Source organism: Mandrillus leucophaeus, unplaced genomic scaffold (assembly GCF_000951045.1).
Source record: "Mandrillus leucophaeus isolate KB7577 unplaced genomic scaffold, Mleu.le_1.0 Scaffold392, whole genome shotgun sequence".
Taxonomy (NCBI): domain Eukaryota; kingdom Metazoa; phylum Chordata; class Mammalia; order Primates; family Cercopithecidae; genus Mandrillus; species Mandrillus leucophaeus.
This window is the reverse complement of record NW_012104165.1, coordinates 1,179,829-1,195,828: the sequence shown is the minus strand read 5'-3', so window position 1 is coordinate 1,195,828 and position 16,000 is coordinate 1,179,829. Positions and strand designations below refer to the sequence as shown.

General features: G+C 40.8%; 1 protein-coding gene across 1 annotated transcript; it reads right to left on the bottom strand.

The window, feature by feature from the left end:
* Positions 1-5,184: 5,184 nt before the first annotated feature.
* Positions 5,185-9,642, bottom strand: LOC105547573 (zinc finger protein with KRAB and SCAN domains 8-like). Its single transcript, XM_011991227.1, has 2 exons — positions 8,014-9,642; positions 5,185-5,365 (listed from the first exon to the last, which is right to left on the bottom strand). Exon 1 carries the CDS (start codon positions 9,007-9,009, stop codon positions 8,200-8,202), a length of 810 nt encoding a protein of 269 aa, XP_011846617.1. The 5' UTR covers positions 9,010-9,642; the 3' UTR covers positions 5,185-5,365; positions 8,014-8,199.
* Between the last annotated feature and the right edge of the window lie 6,358 nt (positions 9,643-16,000).

The following is a 16,000-nucleotide window of genomic DNA, read 5'->3' as shown; positions in this document are numbered from 1 at the left end:
GGATTGTTTTAGGGTTCACTATGACTCATTTTTTCTTTTTAAAACTATAGTTGAAGACAATATCTATTATTTAATATATTTTACACAGGGATTCAAGCAATGTTTATTTGAATTTAGTTCCAGGAAAAAGTTCATCTCTGCAGTCAAAGAGAGTTGCTTTCTTTTGTTAGGCAAATAAAAAACAATATAAAACAACCTATTTTCCCTTTTGCTAATTGCCAGAAAACTTCAACTTCAGTGCTCAAGTGCATTAATCAGTTATTTCTGAGAAGAGAAAAATTTATCATCTGCAGTAGGTTGAGTGGTGGCCCCCAAAAAGTTATGTCTATGTCCTAACCCCTGGAATCTGTGAATGTGACCTTATTTGAAAAAAGGGTCTTGGCAGATAATTACTAAGTTTATGATCTCAAGAAAAGATCAGCCTGGAATATCCAGGTGGGCCCTAAATCCAGTGACAAGGATCCCTGTAAGAGATAGGAAAGGAGAAGACAGAGAGTAGACAAAAGCTGTGTGAATACAAAGGCTGAGATTTGAGTGATGTGGCTACAAGCCTAGGATTCCTAGAATCTGGAAGAGGCCAGGAAGTACCCTAGAGCTTTCAGATGGAGTGCAGCCCTGCCAACAACTTAATTTGGACTTTTGGCCTCCAGAGCAGTGTGAAAATAAATTTCTGTTGTTTCATGCCACCAAGTTTGTGGTAATCTACTATGGCAACCCTATGAAACTAATACCATCTGAAGAGTTCAAACAAGGGGACACTCTGCCTTCGTTTTAGTTCTCATCAACAAGTTTCCTTTTGGGGCATAACTAGTGCCCCGTTTTGGGGGTAATTTTTGTTTAAAATGGTACCCAAATATAGTGGTGAAGTGCTGTCTAGTGTTCCTAAGTGCAACAAGACTGTTATGTGCCTTACAGAGAAAATAGGTGTGTTAGATAAGCTTCATTCATGCATGAGTGATAGTGCTATTGGCTATAAATACAATGTTAATGATTCAACAATTCAGTACATCCAGAAAAAGGAAGAGAAAATTTGGTCATCTGTACATGAGGTCACTAGGGAAAGTGCTAAAAAGCCACAGCTACAGTGTGGGATGAAGCTAAGAAAAAGCCAGGCATGGTGGCGCATGCCTGTAATCCCAGCTACTCAGGAGGTTGAGGCAGGAGAATCACTTGAACCAGGGAGGCAGAGGTTGCGGTGAGCCAATATTGCGCCATTGCACTCTAGCCTGGGCAACAAGAGTGAAACTCCATCTCAAAAAAAAGAAAAAAAAATTGAGAATTCATGAGATGACAACTAATTAAAGAAAAAAACCAAGAACATGTGACAGCCATCTAAGTTAGTGCTGGCTGTCTCCCATACTGTGGAAAATGTTAAAAGTGTGTGTGTGGAAAATGTTAAAGTTTCAGGCAAGACAGGTTCTAAAGATTAGAAGGCTATGGAATATTTTTTAAACACCTGTGTAGTATTATACAGAAAAGGGTTATGTGGAAGAGCTGCTTTCCTTATTTATTCTTATTTTTTATTTTTAGAGAGACGGGGTCTTGTTATGTTGCCTAGGGTGGTCTCAAACTTCTGGGCTTGTGATCCTCCTGCCCTGTCCTCCCAATGTGCTGGAATTACAGGTGTAAGCCACCTACCTGCTCAGCCAAGGAAGAGCTGCTTTCAAACCCTGATGGGACTGGTTTATTTCACAAGCATGTTGGCGAACAAATGTTTACAATGCAAATGATATATGGATTGATGAAAATATTATGAGTACAGGCTCACAGGAATTTAACCCCCCATTAACTCTAGGAACAGCAGTTCAGTACTCATTAATTCAGTGTTTGTGGTAACATTATAGGACCCAACCAACGGCAAGTAATGTGAACTGACTATATATAGTCGTTCCTCGGTATCTGTTGGGGACTGGTTCCAGGACACCTCAGCATGCACAAGTCCCTTATATAAAATAACATGGTATTTACATATAACTACACACATCCTCCTATATACTTTTAAATCATGTCAAGGTTACTGATCATACCTAATTTAATGAAAATGCTATGTAAATAGTTGCTATACTATATTTTTAAAATGTTCTATTATTTTAGAAATCAGCTACCAGTGGAGCTCAACCTAAAATATTTTAATGAACTCTGCAACCACCAAGTAAGACTTGTTCTAAAGTCTTGTTTTTGTGCAGGTTAAACAGAGTCAAGAAAATGTGAAACCCTTCTCAGCTAGTGCTGGTTAGCTCGCATACAGGTAGTGTGAAAAATGTTAAATTTTTAGGCAAGGCAGGTTGTGAAGATCAGGATCAAGATAACTATTTATTTATTTAATTATTATTATTTCTGACTACTGACAATACGCGGTTGAATCCATGGATGTGGAACCTGTGGACGGGAAGAGCCAATTTCTGAGGGTAACAAATGGGAAAATGATTTCGTTTGAGTCTAAGAGGTTGGCAGCCTTCTATTTCTCTTCTGCTGAGTGTATCCAAAGAAGTGAATGCTTAGCAAAGGCTTGGAATATCCAAGTTTCAAAAATGTTGGAGGTATGAGAGAAGGGTAATCTCAAGATGAATCACTGGAGAAAGGAACCTACAGGTGAGGTCACAGCAGGCCTTCCAGACAACGATGCCAACTATTACCACTTCTTTTTATCATGGTAGTAGAGGTCATACTAATGTAATAAGGGGGAAAAAAAGTATAAAAATTTGAAAGGAAGAAATACAACTGTCATTATTTGCAAATGGTATATGTAAAGACCAAAAATATCTATATGTTGTTAGAATGCTGGCTACAAAGTCAATATACAAAAATCAATGCTAAGTCTCTGTAAACAGAAAGTAAATTTTAAAAAATGACACTACTAAGAATTACATGGAAGCAATGTCAAATGTCTAGAGATAAATCTAATACAGATCATTAAGACCAACACAGAAAACCATAAAATATTATTGGGAAAAATTAAGACCCTAAAGAAATGGAATGCTATACCATGTTCATGAATTAGAAAATTCATGCAAGAATGTTGATTCTCCCCATTAATCTATAGATTCAATACACTCTCAATCAAAATCCCAATAATTTTTTAGAAGGGAGTGGGTCAAATTTGACAGCTGATTCTAAAATTTATATGTAAATGCAAAGAACCAGGAACAGCCAAGACACTTATGAAGCAGGAGAAGAAGGTGGTGTTAAGAACTAAGCTGATGAAGAAAGAACTGAGCTGTCAGGTGTTGTGGTGGTCAGTTAAAACATGCCAAAACGATAAGGTATCAGTCAAGCCTTCGATCAGCAGTAGCATTAGCAAGAGGCTCAGCAGGAAAAAGTGCTGGCTCCTGCAGTGTTACATTCTTACCCATGGAACAGAGTCAAGCAAGTGTCAAAAGAATCAGCCAAGTATGGGGATCATCTCACTACTAAGACAAACCTGAATAAAAGGCTCCATCCATTTTATGGGCCTAAGGGCTGGTAGGAGAAAGAGTGAAAATTGCTAGGAGTGGAAAAGTACTAAATATTGAAAGTGAAGACAAGTGGCATCAAGGTTCCTGATCCCAGTAAAAAGGTCTCAGAATTGTTTAGAGGAGGCCACCAATAAACAGACCTCCAAATAGAAGTGCTTGGTATGCAGATATGCCTAACAGCATGGCTGGGCTGGGGGTCTGGGTCCTTGACTGCAACTTTCTTCAGAGACTGCAATGCATTGGCTGTGCCCCAAGTCTGGCGCGCAGCTTTCCTTCATGAGGTGTACGGACTTTGTAACTGCCTACGGTTGGGCCTGAAAAATGACACATAAAATTTGGCACAGAGTCTGACTCTTCAAGTAGGATGATTTGCTCCACCGGATACCAGAACAATGTAAAGCTACAATAATTACGAAAATCTCATATTGATGCAGGGAGAGCCAAATAAAGCAATGGAACGTAACAGAGAAACTAGAAACAGATCCATGCATTTTTGGAAAATTAATTAATGACAAATTGGCACTGTAGAACAGTGGGAAATAACAGGCATTCCCATAAGTGATGAAGGATGAAAAGAATATCCATATGGGAAGAGAATGACATTAGACTTTACCTCACTCAGGCAGAAAAATAAATTTCAAATGGATTACAGATACAAATGAGAAAGCAAATTAGAAAACTTTTTAGAATGGTCGAGATTATCTTCTTGATCTTAAGGGAGAGAAAGAATTATTCAAAAGACACACACGAAAGAAAAAGACTGATAAATTTGACTATATTAAAATTAAAAACTTATATTCATCAAAAGACACCATTAAGAGAATAAAAGGTAAGCTATAAAGATGGAGATAATATTTGCATCCTCTATGAAAAGAGCTCATATCCAGAATATGTAAATAATTCCTATAAACATGTAAAAAAATTGAACAGAACTTTCCAAAAGAATACCAGACAGTAGTAAGTAAGCAAGGAAGCTAACCTACTCTTAGTCCAAGAGATGTCACCTCATCTTTCAAGGTTACTAGCTGCATGACAATAAAAAGTGGCCTGAGTAAGAGCTGCTATGCCCTTGCAATGTTGGCACACCCAACAAGACATGTAGGAGTGCAAGGCCCAAGGAGGATGGTCTCTCCCAAAAATGGTACACTGAGTTATAACATAAAATGGGTTTTTTACTGCACAAAATGTTTGAAGAAACACTGGTCTAAAGAACATGCTTCACACTTCTTAGCAGAACAAAGAATGTCATGGTCTGGTCATAATATACTACTTTCATATGCATATTCTATGATTCTCGAAATATAATCAAGGTCCATGAAAACTTCCTTCTTTACCCCCAGATGCATTGTGCTTTTTCACATGCTATTCTCACTGTACCTTCCCTCATTCCTCTTTATCATATGGCTCAAGAACTCATTTTTTTTCCTCCAAACTTTCGTCCTCCTCCAAAGCCTTTCCAATTGTTTTCATGAGTCATTGTTAAACCTTCTTCAGTGCAAAGTACTCTACAAATCCAGTGGCTTTATCACAGTATTCGTTGTTTTCTATCTACTCTCTTCTCCCTGTCACCAAATAGCCTGCGAGTCCCCTGAGATTAGGGTGCTTTTTTCACTTATTTTTGTATTCCTAGCACCTGGCACAAGACCCAACCTAAAACAAATAATCACTAGTACCTTACTTTGAGCTCAAAAGGAATAACCACAGTACACATATCCTGACTGCTTAATGGTTAAATTCTTCAACAAAATAAATTTATTTTCAGAAATAGCTCCTCCTTCAAAGTCTTCAGAATACCACTCACTGCTTAGTATTTATAGTTTGTGCTGGTTTGGAGTGGGATATGGCATCACATTCAGTGCTGATTCCAAAAGGGTGTCCTCCACCCAGATGACTGTCTGTAAACCTCCATTCTAGAAACAAACCAAGATAGCTGGGGTTAGAAAGGTAAACATTAAAAACATTGAAGATAACAGCACAGAAATGGGGTGACAGGTCAAACAAAGGAAAACCTAGTCTCCTTCAATTGCCAAAGACAGGAAGAAGCAGGGCAAAAGAATTCACACATGAAGTCAGCAATGCAAAGAGAACTTCTTGAAGCCCTTCACTTCTGCTATAAGTACAGTATGTGTGTGTTTTTTTTAATTTTTAATTAATTTATTATTATACTTTAAGTTGTAGGGTACATGTGCATAACGTGCAGGTTTGTTACATATGTATACTTGTGCCATGTTGGTGTGCTGCACCCATCAACTCGTCATTTACATCAGGTATAACTCCCAATGCAATCCCTCCCCCGTCCCCCCTCCCCATGATAGGCCCCGGTGTGTGATGTTCCCCTTCCTGAGTCCAAGTGATTTCATTGTTCAGTTCCCACCTATGAGTGAGAACATGCGGTGTTTGGTTTTCTGTTCTTGTGATAGTTTGCTAAGAATGATGGTTTCCAGCTGCATCCATGTCCCTACAAAGGACACAAACTCATCCTTTTTTATGGCTGCATAGTATTCCATGGTGTATATGTGCCACATTTTCTTAATCCAATCTGTCACTGATGGACATTTGGGTTGATTCCAAGTCTTTGCTATTGTGAATAGTGCTGCAATAAACATACGTGTGCATGTGTCTTTATAGCAGCATAATTTATAATCCTTTGGGTATATACCCAGTAATGGGATGGCTAGGTCATATGGTACATCTAGTTCTAGATCCTTGAGGAATCGCCATACTGTTTTCCATAATGGTTGAACTAGTTTACAATCCCACCAACAGTGTAAAAGTGTTCCTATTTCTCCACATCCTCTCCAGCACCTGTTGTTTCCTGACTTTTTAATGATTGCCATTCTAACTGGTGTGAGATGGTATCTCATTGTGGTTTTGATTTGCATTTCTCTGATGGCCAGTACAGTATGTGTTTTAACTTCTCTAATGTGCCCAATTCCCTGAGTAAGGTCCATTTCCTCAATGTGAGCTCCAGAACCATGATCTTCTTTGCCTTCAATCCCCATATCCAGGCCTTGGGCAGGGCTGTAGGCACTACTCCAATACCAGAGGCTTCATCATGTGCTTTTCCACATGCATCTCTGACCTTAGTGCCTTCTGGTCACAAGTTGGCTCAGAGCTTCATGAGGTCCAGTGTGTTTTACAGCTGACTTGCCTGAAGTGCTGATTAGGATAATTCATGGAAACTGTGCATCCCTTTGCAACACAGAGCCTCTTTTTGAGAAGTGAACAACATTTCACCTTCCCAGAGAGCGTTCTCTATAATCTCTTCCAAATGTGAACCACCAAAGCTATCTGTAATTTCTATCAATTTGGCATATTCATCTTGAACCTCACATTAATTAAATTTCAGGAATAAAAAATTTCAGGACTATTACTCACGAGGGAGAAATCACTGTTAAAATAGAAAAACAGCCTAACCCGGTGGCTTATGCCTGTAATTCCAGCACTTAGGTAGGATAAGGCGGGAGGATCGCTTGAGCAGGGGAAGTGGAGACCAGCCTGGGTAACATAGTAAGACTTTGTCTCTCCAAAAAATAAGAAATTAGCAGGCATGGTGGTGCAAACCTGTAGAACCAGCTATTTGGGAGGCTGAGATGGGAGGATCACTTGAGCCCAGGAAGCTGAAGCGGCAGTGAGGTGGGATCACACTACTGTACTCCAGCCTGGATGATACAGCAAGATCCTGCTTCAAAAGGAAAAAAAAAAAAAAAAAAAAAAGGAAAGAAAAATAGTAACAAAGTAATTTTAAAGTCCAGATTTCTCTCCTGAGTTTCACATGTGCAAATACAGGCTTTGGAGATTAGGGTTAGGAAGTGAGATCATGGTCTGGTGGACAGCTCTAGTGGGATTCCCATAGACAAAGCAAAAACATTTTCAAAATCAAACTCACCTCTCAAATCTGAGTATTCTTGGTTGACATTAGGTATCAAGCTTCACAAAGTCATCCTAAAACCAACACCAACCTCGAAAATTCCCCAAATGTCCCATTATTATACCTCTGAGCCTTTGCATATATGACACCACACACAGCAGTGAGCTATGATCAGCTATGAGCAAGGGTCAGAAGTCAGAAATACTTAAATCTCCTCGGGAAGTTTTTGTCTTTGTTTTGTTTGCGTTGGTTGAGGAACCTCAGTCAAACTCAAAAGCTTATTGAGTCAGTAAGTCAAAAAAGGTTTAAGGCTTTTTGACTATGCAAGAATCTCCCTGAAAAATTATCTGTTGGGTTTCCTACCTAAAAAGATGCTCTACCTTCTGCCAAGAAGTCACAAACACATCTAATCATCCTAAGAGCACAGTGGTACATCAAAGGCAAAGAAAGATAAATGGGTTGGTATTTTCCAGATTCAACTAAGGATATGTCCTTCCTCTCTCACCAATTGCTTCCAATGTCAAAATCTAATGTTTTATCTATAACACCAACAGCAACAAAACAACAACAAAAGGCTTGCTCATAAGAGGAAAATGTTTGAATTGCTAGTTTGCTCTAAGCCAACATAAACTACATTATATACTATATGGTTTTTAAATGGCTTTACCTTATGAGTTGCAAAATTACATTCTCAGAAGTAGATGTGATTTTAGAGCCTTAGAAACAATGCTGATGGAGTTACTTTTCAGTGATTTCTCACTTCAGTATTTCAAGGATGAAGTGTCAATTAAGGGATTAAGTTTAACCATACTCTTCTTTCGATGGTATCTTCTGATGTAACAAAAGCCCTTTGGAATATATTTGCCACATAAATCACTGATGACACTTTTCTTTGGCATGTATTTTCTGGTGTTTAGTAAGATTAGAACTCCCACGGAAAGCTTTCCCACACTCTTCACACTCATATGGTTTCTCTCCAGTATGGATTCTCTGGTGATGAATAAGGGTTGAGATCTGGCTGAACGCTTTTCCACACTCTCCACACTCATAGGGCTTTTCTCCAGAGTGAATCCTCTGGTGATTAATAAGTGCTGAGTTCACATAGAAGGCCTTCCCACATTCCTTACACTCATACGGCTTTTCTCCTGTATGGATTCTCTGATGCTTGATGAGGGCTGAGCTCACACTGAAAGCTTTTCCACACTCATCACACTCATAAGGTTTCTCACCAGTATGGATTCTCTGGTGTTTGATAAGGTCTGAGCTCACACTAAATGCTTTGCCACACTCATTACATTCATAGGGTTTCTCTCCATTGTGGATTCTCTGATGTATAATCAGGTGTGCCCTTACACTGAAGGCTTTCTTACACTCATTACAAGTATAAGGCTTCTCACCAGTGTGGATTCTTTCATGCACAGTAAGGGTTGAGCGCACGCTAAAGGCTTTTCCACAGTGATCACACTCATAGGGTTTCTCTCCAGTGTGGATTCTCTGATGTCGAACAAGGCCTGAGCTCTGGGCAAACTTCTTTCCACAATCATTGCATTTATACCGTCTTTCTTCCATGCGCCTACCCTCATGCCTTTCTAACTGGTCCTCATACTGAGAGATTTTTTCATACTCAGGAGTCTGTAAAGTATCCCCATTATATATGCTAGGGACCTTCTGGTGTGGGTCCATCCTTAGAAAAACCTTCCCTTCAGCCCTTCAGAGTTGACACCTTGTTCACACCTCTGGCCTTGAATCCTAAAATAATAAACAGACCTTTGAAATGTGTTTTATTCCTGTTGCTAAAGCAATATAATATGATATAGACTAGAGCTCTCAAACACGTTCAGTAATCCCAGGACACGCCAATCACATGGCACTCACATAAAATGTTTTCATTCAGCCTGTATCATGTCTCAGTAACATCAAAGAACTGCTGGAATGAATATCTGACTCAAACGGCTATTTAAATATATCTTCATGGCACACGCCTATCATCTCAGCTACTTGGGAGGCAAAGGCAGAAGGATCACTTGAGTCTGGGAGATTGAGGCTGCACTGTGCTGTGATCACACCACTACACTCCAATCTGGGCAACAGAGCAAGACCCTGTCTCAAAAAATATATATGAATAAATAAAATATCCTCTATAAAGGCATCTAAAACATACACATACAATCTGGAATATAAATAAATATAAAAATAATATATAGTTCCTACTTTTAAAGGCGAATCATATTTAATTAAATTGGAAAACAAGACAGAAACTCAAGAGATTTGCAGATAGAGCAGATGAAGGAGTATGGGAATAGAAATGGCAATAGAAACAAATTCAACTGATAAGAAGTTTGGAAAAATGACAATAACACCATTAACAGGTATGTTTTACCACCCACAGGAGTCCATACTACTTGAGATGGAAGAGAGACATGGGGACGAAAAAAGCTCTGTTCATTGCTATGCCACTACTAATTCTGCAGCTGTTGTTGCTATGATAAACAGTATCTCAGCAACAGGGATGCTTTGTCTCTGCTGGCATTGTGACAGAATAAACCCTTCACCTCTCCAAAGAAAATGGATGGCTGCTACTTTCTTGGGAACAAACCTAGTTTTGTGTCCAAACTTGATAAAATTCTTGCTTCCAACTCAAATTACACTAATTACCTCTCTGCTTTTTTCCACCTTACAAACTGTTTTATGTCTCGACAGTTATAAGTTAACAGTATGCACCCTTGATATGATGAGAATGGCACTTCAACTTTGTGGCCTTCCTCCCCAGAATGTATAACCTCAGTATAATAATGACAAAAACAGTTAAATCCCAATTGAATGATATTCTACAAAACAAACAAACAACAACATTACCAACAAAAACTAACACAAAGCAGAACTGAGGATCCAGACCAACAGAAAATAAGGTCTCCATACCTGCACCCCACTCTCGCAAATTTAGCCCTGTCAGAAAAGCAAGTCGGAGTCACTCCTCTAATTAGGAGTTTTAAGAGCCTCAGAGACAGCCAAGGACAGGACTCAAGACATCAGCCTGCCCCAGCCATCCTCTCTCCCAGGGTTTCTGAGGGTCTACTCTGCCAGTGCAGAAGGGCCAGGCAGGAGATGGGGTAGTGAAGGGAAAGAAATATAAGAGGGAGGATGATGGAGAGGGAGGAAAAGGGAGGAAAGAGAAAAGAGGAGGAGTGTGAGAAAGTGGGTGGAAGAGGGGAGAGGTGGGGAAGGATGGAGGGAAAAGGCAGGCCTGAGGCGACCTGGCACAGTACATAGTTTCTCCCATCCTCCGAGGGTGTCCACCCCAGGGCATAAGCAAAACCCTAGAAGAAAGTCAAGAAGGAACTCACCTGAAAAACTGCGATTAGACTATCTGACCAAGCGACTGAGGAGAGCTGTTGGCCTAGAAAGCTTGACTTTCACTTCCACAGATTGCGTGCCTGGGCATCTGGTCATCTACTCTAGGATCCTGGAGGCTTCCCTCTCAGTGGTTTGTGAGCTGGCCAGAATGGACCGTGTGAAGAAAGGATCGCTTACTCCAAGAAGGCATTTTATGCTTTTTATCTCATTTAATCCTACAGGGCAGACATTCAAGTCCTTCTCGCATATATATAAAAACTGAGAAGCAAATAAATTTTCCGAGGTCAGGCACCTGTTAAAACAGCCAAGATGAAATTTCAATCTAGGGCTTGCTTCTCAGATTAAGCCACTTTATGGCTCCTCAGGGGTTAGTATTCAGAGAGTAATCTCCAAATTAATTTGTAAATTCAACACTATTTCCATGAAAATATCAACTTTTTAGAAGATTTTAATGTTCACCTAGAAGACTAAACATGCAGGACTACCTGGGGAAACTGAGAAAGAAGGGTACTTGTCCTAAAGAACTTACATATTACAAAGCCTTAATACTTAAAGTGTGTAGTACTCATGAAAATGGTACAGAAGGCTCAGAAATAGGCACATACATTTAGCATACAATAAAGGTAGCAAATAAGTTAAAAAAAAAGTGAACTCTTCAAATGCATGGTGAGAACTGGATAACCATCTGGAAAGATGGTAAATTAGATTTCTACCTTACTCTATAAACTAGGATATATTCCAAATAAACCAGTTTTAAATGTTATAAATGAAACCATAAAAGTACCAGAGGAAAACATGAGGTGAGTCCTTTATAACCTCAGAATAGAAAGGCCTTCCTCCTGGCCGGGCACAGTTGCTCACGCCTGTAATCCCAGAACTTTGGGAGGCCAAGGTGGGTGGATCACAAGGTCAGGAGTTTGAGACCAGCCTGACCAACAGGGTGAAATCCCGTCTCAACTAAAAATACAAAAATTAGCCGGGCATGGTGGTGCATGCCTGTAATCCCAGCTACTCAGGAGGCTGAGGCAGGAGAATTGCTTGAACCCGGGAAGCGGAGGTTGCAGTGAGCAGAGATCGCACCACTGCACTCCAGCCTGGGTGACAGAGCGAGACTCCATCTCAAAAAAGAAACGCCCCCCTCTATGAGACAATATCCAGAGGTCATTAATGAAAAGATTGATAAACTTGACCCACATAGAATAAAAACTCCTGTGAGGTAAAACAAACAAAAGCACTTTAAGCAAAGTCAAAGACAAAAAAATGGAAATACAGTTACGATTTCTATTTCTGAAAACTGGCAGCCAAGATGAAGCTCCTGAACGATAAAAAAACGTGGAAATAGCAGATCTGAGCTGTATTCTCTCCTGCTCCAGTCTCACTCTGAACTTAATCAGACTCTGCTAAGCATTCACAACTCACTTATCCTGATCCTATCCTATAGCAGTTGTTTTAAAGTCTCCTCAGGTCCCTTACTTCCAGAATCCCCAGAAGACCACAAAACGCCAAGTTTAGCACAACTCTTCTGTAGAGGGAAGAGTCTGTCATTGACACCTCAGTGGCATATTCCTGGATGGCACTAGAGAATATCTTATTCTCCCTCTGCTTCCAGAGCTGGCATTTCTTGCCTACTTCCTGACTGTATCCAAGAGCTGGGGCCAGAAAAAAAATAAACACATGAGTTTATGAAAGAATCGCTGTAGAAATGAATAAATCAGCAGAACAAGCTAATCCCAGGGAGGTAAGGAGAGTAAGAAATAATTACAACAAATACCTGGATAGCACTTCCTATGTAGCAGGTACTGTTCATGTAATCCTCATAACAACTCTAGACAGGTGCTTTTACTATCCCCATTGACAGATGGCATATAGGTATAGAAAGATAAAATGACTTGGACAAAATCACAGTTAGTCTGGCTTCTGACTTACGTGCTTAAAAAGTAGGGGAAAAAAGGGAAGAACCCCTAAGGGACCAAAAGTTTTAAGATAACTTGATAGTATCTCTCCCCACCTGCTGTCTGGATTCACTCAATTCCTTGAAATCATCCAGCTTAGCCACTTCCCCAAGGAAAATCCTCCCTCCCTCCCCTGGTCAGTGCTGCTCCCTCTCCCAGACCTGGTGTTCCTCAGATAGGATGATCAGGAACTGGCCTCAGCCACTGTCAACTGGACTGCTGGAGCCAGCTTACAGAATGCTGGCCTGTGGAGTTTTCTCATTAACAGAATCCTTGGAACCAGCGAAACCAACTCCTCTAAAGATGCAGTCAAGCGTCTTTTCCTGTAATTGAAGAGTCTTCAAGAACACTTCTGTAAAAGAAAAATTATTTTACTCAAAGAAAAAGCAAAGATTGCCATAGGTGTTACACTACTAACGGTTTTGGGGGGAAAGAAGTGCAATGCTAAATAAGGAGCTAATTTGCAAAGGGCTCTCAGATCACATGCTGGGGCAGCAGGTCTGCAGTGGTAATCTTTCCCATTGCCTTTGAGCACTGGTTGGGATAGTGGAAGGGCTCATGAGAACAGCATTAAGGGTGCTGTAAGGTGGTCCTGGCGTGGATGGAGGTGACTGTTAAAGGGAAGGGTAGCCATTTACTGCCAAGCTGAAGTACAGAGAGAACGAATTCTGCATTCAAAATGAAATGTCACGGGGACAATTAAGTGGTGGAACAAGCCTCTCCTGAATTTAGAGCACCGAACACTTATTTCCAATTCTTTGCAATTTCCCCCTTTTGTTTGAAAAAGCTGAAGATCTGGTGGGCAGTGATACCAACTGGTACCAGAAGCACACTTGTAGTTGGTACTCAATGAAGTTCTGACGACGGCAGTAAAGACCAGGGTTGTAACTGAAAGGGAAGTAGTCCAAACTCTGGGCCCCTGCAGCACTAAATCTCGAGGAAAAACCCTTTCCCGGAAGACTGCATTTGGATACAATCCCCACTGTCCCAGGAGGGGTTGCCTCTCCTGGGGTTCCTGCTCACATTCCACCCAGGCAGCCGCGGAGAGAGGAGGTCTGAGGGGTTGCAGCTGTGCAACACCCACCCAAGCGGCACCCAGATGCATACCAGCCTTTCTCTGCCTGTGCGCAGCAGCCAGCTCCGAGGAATCGCCGCAGGGAGGAAGTCCCTCTCAGCACTTCCGGGGCGTGCCCCGGAAATCTCTGGGCGGGGCCTGGCTGCGCCTGAGTTTGCCAGACAGGGGTTGAAACCTCAACCTGTCCAGGCTGTGGTACGGGCCGGGTCTAGACCGGGAGCGATTTGCTCTGGACCGTCAGCAATGCTATGACTTCCTACCTCACTTCTCCCGAAGGTTGTTTTTGCTTCCTGAGTTTTATCCAGGGCAGGACCACCCGTGTATGTTGGAATTTAAAGATAGTACAGCTGGTGAAATATCTCGTGTGGGCCCTACAGGATCCCTTAAACCGACAAACGGGGCCACAGAAATCTGGTCTTATTAGTGATCTGAAAGCCAACACACTATATCCTGTGTGCTTTCTCAAAGATTAGAGACAAGAACCAAGAGCAATCTTTTCAAAACATGACTGCGATACTGCAAAATTTCTCCGGCTATTCAATTATTTATGAAAGAATTTAACTCAAAACACTGTAGTCAGTAAATATACTGGCTTGAACATAAAGCTGATAAAAGGAGTAATTCGTAAAACAAAACATTAGAGGTGGAGGCACAAAGTTTGAATCCATCTTATGGCAGAGCATGAATTAAGAATATACAAGGGTCACATGTGAGAGCATAACTAGGGGAGAATGGGCAAAGCCCCAGGAAACCTAACCAAGTGGCCTCTTTGAGCCTCCATTTACAGAATAATGGATTGGAACACTAAACTTAGCATTCTAGACTATGAATATTTAAATATGACAGAACAAGCAGTTATTTCTTTGGTGTATTACACATTTAAACTGATTTTCTAACTTGGGTTGAACTTTTGAGACCTCTGTCGCCCAGTGGCATAATCACAGCTCACTGCAAGGGCTCAAGGGATCCTCCCACCATATTCTTTTGAGCAGCTGGGACTACAGACGCATCCCACTACACCTGATTAATTTTTTTATTTTTTGTTTTTTTTTAGAGACAGTCTTGCTGTTGCTCAGGCTGCTCTTGAACTCCTGGCCTTAAGCAATCCTTCTGTCTTGGCCTACCAAAGTGCTGGGATTACAAGCATAAGCCACTGCACCCAGGGGTTGAACCTTTCTAAACCTGCTGGATTAAGTACCACTGAACGGCAAAAGGAAGCTAGTGCTTCTAAAGGCCTACTTTTTAACGATTTAATTTAGGAAATCACATTTCCTCCTACATATTTGCCTTCCTAAATAGGATTAACACAGTATGTTAAAAACTATGTTAAAAACAAGTAAAGCTGGAATGGTTTTACTTGGCAAACTGACAGTATTCTGGCTTGTGGTTTCCTTGGTGTGCTGGTAATTCCTGCCTAGTGGCTGTCCAAGGGACTGACGGTCGTACCTTGACCTCAAGGATAAATCTTTGATGTTATAGCCCCTCTGCTAAAGAGACAGCCCCCAGCATTTTACCGTTGATGCTATAATGAATCAAGATGTGGAAGACTAAAACTAGTACTTCTGTAACACTTGTATGCCGAAACACTTGGCATAGAGATGATGGCAGATCTGATGCTGAAAGCAACCTTAAAACATCATCAATAACTTTATTGTTTCTCAATACCCTGACAGATGTTGCTGTGAATGCCAAACACTAAGTCTTCTTTTTCTTTTGTAGTCTTAAACACCACAAAATATGCACACACTTAGGATTCTCTTAAAGCTTGGAATAGCTACTTTTTCTAATTGTATTGCCAGTACTTCATATCTCTTTCTCCTATTTACCTTAAATATATCAAGTCTCACAACCTCAGCATTAAGGATTTTGCGCCAGATAATTCTTTGTGGGGCGGGGGCAGGGGCAGGGGCAGGGCAATGTGGGGGGTGGGGTTGTCCTGTGCAAACATGATGCTTAGCAGCATCCCCAGCCTCTACCTACTAGATGGCCAGTAACATCCCAGCTGCCCACCAATGGTATGACCAAAAATGTCCCCAAACATTGCCAAATTTCTCCCAAAGACAATCACTAATCTCATATACCAAAGCCTATTCTCAAGCACTTTTGGAATTATAACCTTAACACAATAGTCTTAGTGCTTCTTATTTTCTTTCTTGACCAATAAGGCTGGCCAAATGGAAAGCTTCAGCTTTTTATACATAATTTCCTAAAGTTGAATTTTTTTGGCCTTACTCAGGTAGAGGCAGATCCTGACATACTATACTAGCATATGAAAATAGGTCTGTACATTTTT

What these genes read in the sequence shown, in the direction of transcription:
- LOC105547573 (XM_011991227.1), bottom strand. Translation starts at nt 9,009, where the DNA reads ATGGACCCACACCAGAAGGTCCCTAGCATATATAATGGGGATACTTTA.